The 3034-nt window shown below is 46.3% G+C and overlaps 1 protein-coding gene across 1 annotated transcript; it reads left to right on the forward strand.

Annotated features, from left to right (window-relative positions):
- The first annotated feature begins 367 nt into the window (after positions 1-367).
- On the forward strand, positions 368-2488 carry ADRB2 (adrenoceptor beta 2). Its single transcript, XM_063292405.1, has one exon. The coding sequence runs from the start codon at positions 697-699 to the stop codon at positions 1948-1950; it is 1254 nt and encodes a 417-aa protein (XP_063148475.1). The 5' UTR covers positions 368-696; the 3' UTR covers positions 1951-2488.
- Positions 2489-3034: the final 546 nt, after the last annotated feature.

Here is a 3034-nt window from a genome sequence, read left to right on the forward strand (position 1 = left end):
TCCAGGGAGCCCGCGCGGCTTCCCGAGCCACATGCCAGACTAGAAGCAGAAGCCAGCAACAGGATCGGCGGTTTTTCAGTGGCCATACCGACGCTAACTATAGTTGGGCTACTGAGGAAATGGAGTTGGTAATTGGTAGCAAGGGCGCAGAACGGAGGCTTTCTGGGCACCAGGCGAAGAGGAGTAAGGAAGCACCGCGACCTCAAGGTGCACTGCTCGGCTGTAGCTGCCACCGCCGAACGGTCCCCACGGCGCGTGTGTGTGTTTTGGCAGCCCATTGGCTGAAGGTAGCTTGACGTCACAATTGAGAGTTCCTATAAACTCCCTAAACATAACGGGCTCCGGACAAGTTCCACTCGGCAAGGGTTACGTCGAGGCGCGCGGGAGGTGATCAAAGAGACGCGAGCCGAGGACAGGACTCGAGAAACGCTGTTCAGGCTGCTGGCTGCATGAGGCGTACAATCTCGTCAACCCCCCGGTTCGCTTTCCAAGCCTGGCTGTTCTCCTCCAGCGTGCCAGTAGCAACTGGGAGCAGAGTTCCTGCAAAGGTTAAGTGGACGGGGACTTTGGAGCTGTCGCGCCGAAAGAAAGCGGAGAGCGGCAGCGCCTTCGCGAGGCGCAGGCGGATTTGCTCGTAGCCCGGATCGGTCGCGGCGGCGAAAAAGAGCGAGGCTGTTTCGGCGGCTATCTTGCATAATGGTGACGCTTAGCCCCTTCGGTTTGGTGCACCCCACGCTGAGCGCCAATAGCAGTAACAGGCAGAGCCCAGGCGACTCCACCGCGTCCGAGGAAGGCTGGGTGGTGGGCATGTCCATTCTCATGTCGTTGATCGTGCTGGCCATCGTCTTTGGCAACGTGTTGGTGATCACGGCCATCGCCAAGTTCCAGCGGCTGCAGACGGTCACTAATTATTTCATCACTTCTTTGGCATGTGCGGATCTCCTGATGGGCCTCGGGGTGGTCCCCTTCGGAGCCAGCCACATCATTCAGCGTACCTGGAAGTTTGGGAGTTTCTGGTGCGAGTTTTGGACCTCAATTGACATCCTCTGTGTGACAGCCAGCATTGAGACGCTGTGTGTCATTGCTGTGGACAGGTACTTTGCCATCACTTCTCCTTTCAAGTATCAAAGCCTCTTGACCAAAAATAAAGCCAGGATAGTCATCCTCTTGGTTTGGGTCATTTCAATCCTGACTTCCTTCTTACCCATCCAGATGAAGTGGTACAGAGCCAAAGGGCTAGAAGCCCAGACTTGCTACTTGAATAAGACCTGCTGCGACTTCTTCGTCAACCAGGAGTATGCCATTACTTCCTCTGTCATCTCCTTCTATTTGCCTTTGGTGGTCATGGTTTTTGTCTATGCCAGAGTTTTCCAGGTTGCTCAGAAGCAGCTAAAAAAAATAGACAAATGTGAAGGGAGATTCCATCAGAATTCCAATCAGGAGCGAAGTGGTGGAAAGGGAGGTCACAGGAAAGCATCCAAGTTTTGCTTGAAAGAGCACAAAGCTCTCAAAACACTGGGCATTATCATGGGTACTTTCACTCTGTGTTGGCTCCCGTTTTTCATTGTCCATATTGTGCGTGTTATTGAAGAGGCCTTGATTTCCAAAGATGTGTACACCTTTTTGAACTGGGTGGGATATGTGAATTCTGCCTTCAACCCCTTAATTTACTGTCGAAGCCCAGACTTCAGGTATGCTTTCCAGGAGATCCTCTGCCTCCGGAGGTCTGCCCTGAAAATGTATGTCAACGGACATTCCAATAGCAATGGGAAAAGTGACTGCAATGGGGATCACAATGGCTATCATGCAGGCGAACCCAAGGCTAGCCAATGGCTGTGTGAAGAAGGATGTACTGGGGAAGAGTTTTTGCATTGTAAAGGTACTGTGTTGCATGGTAGCATTAAGTCCCACCAGACTGAGCATAGCAGATATGACTACCTGTTGTCATGATTGTTGTGGTTGCCATAGGGCCTGAGCAGGGACTAGAATGTAGTGACCATACCAACGGCTCTTGGTGAGCAAACTTTCACCCCAAGTATGGGAAGAGCCTTGTGCTATTTTATTAATGGGCTACAAAAAATATTTAAGGAAGGCCATATTGGATTTGAATATACTCTATGAGAACCACCGAAGCTTTAAACACTATAGGAACTAACCCCAAAGGAATTTTTTTTTACTTTTATTATGTAGTACAATAATCATCTACCTCATAGCATAGCCATAATATCGAACTGATCAGCTGCTCTTTAAAGGGAAATCCCTGCAGTCAAGCAGGAATGTGGTGCTACAGACAGTTTACTCTTTCTCATCTGCAGGTGAGGCAAGAAGTTGGATGGGATATACAGTTTTTAGGAATCATACAAAGTCAAATGTTTACTTTTTCATATTGTCCATATTAGTAATTGGGTTGTGCTTTGCTGCAGTTGACTATTCCAAGTTCTTTATGCAGTACATAGAAAGTCTACTCTTTAAGACTAGTTCCAGTATCATCTCTACTAATCTTTATTAATATTATCAGATCTTTGTTCATATTTGGATAATCATAATATCTTAATATCTTCATTTTAGAGTTTTTCTCTCTAAAGTTGCTTCATTCTTTGTTGTCTAATGACACTTTTCTTCAAATCTTAGATGCTTATGAGGTCACACGGTAGCTATGCCTAACATTGCTTGGCAAAACTAATCCATCTTCACTACCCATTCATTTTCTTCATGATTATAGCTTGTGGATATCCTGTACTTGATCTCACTGATTCATATTTTAGAATCTTGTCTGCTTAAAATCTTATTATGGAACAATCATTAATCAGAACTTTCTTTTTACTTTTGTTGACATAATCCAGATGATGACAGCAAGGGACCTGGGTGGAGTGACCTTTTCAGCCTAATTCGTATTATAATATAAAACAACTTTTTGTTTCAAGGGGTAGAGGAATTAAATCACAGACTGTGTCAATGGTTTCATTGTCCTTCTCTGACTTTTAGTCCAGTAATGTTAGGAAGGTAAAGGTATTTATTGCCCTGCTGGTTTTAG

Source organism: Candoia aspera, chromosome 2 (genome assembly GCF_035149785.1).
Source record: "Candoia aspera isolate rCanAsp1 chromosome 2, rCanAsp1.hap2, whole genome shotgun sequence".
NCBI classification, from domain to species: domain Eukaryota; kingdom Metazoa; phylum Chordata; class Lepidosauria; order Squamata; family Boidae; genus Candoia; species Candoia aspera.

What these genes read in the sequence shown, in the direction of transcription:
- ADRB2 (XM_063292405.1), top strand. Translation starts at nt 697, where the DNA reads ATGGTGACGCTTAGCCCCTTCGGTTTGGTGCACCCCACGCTGAGCGCC.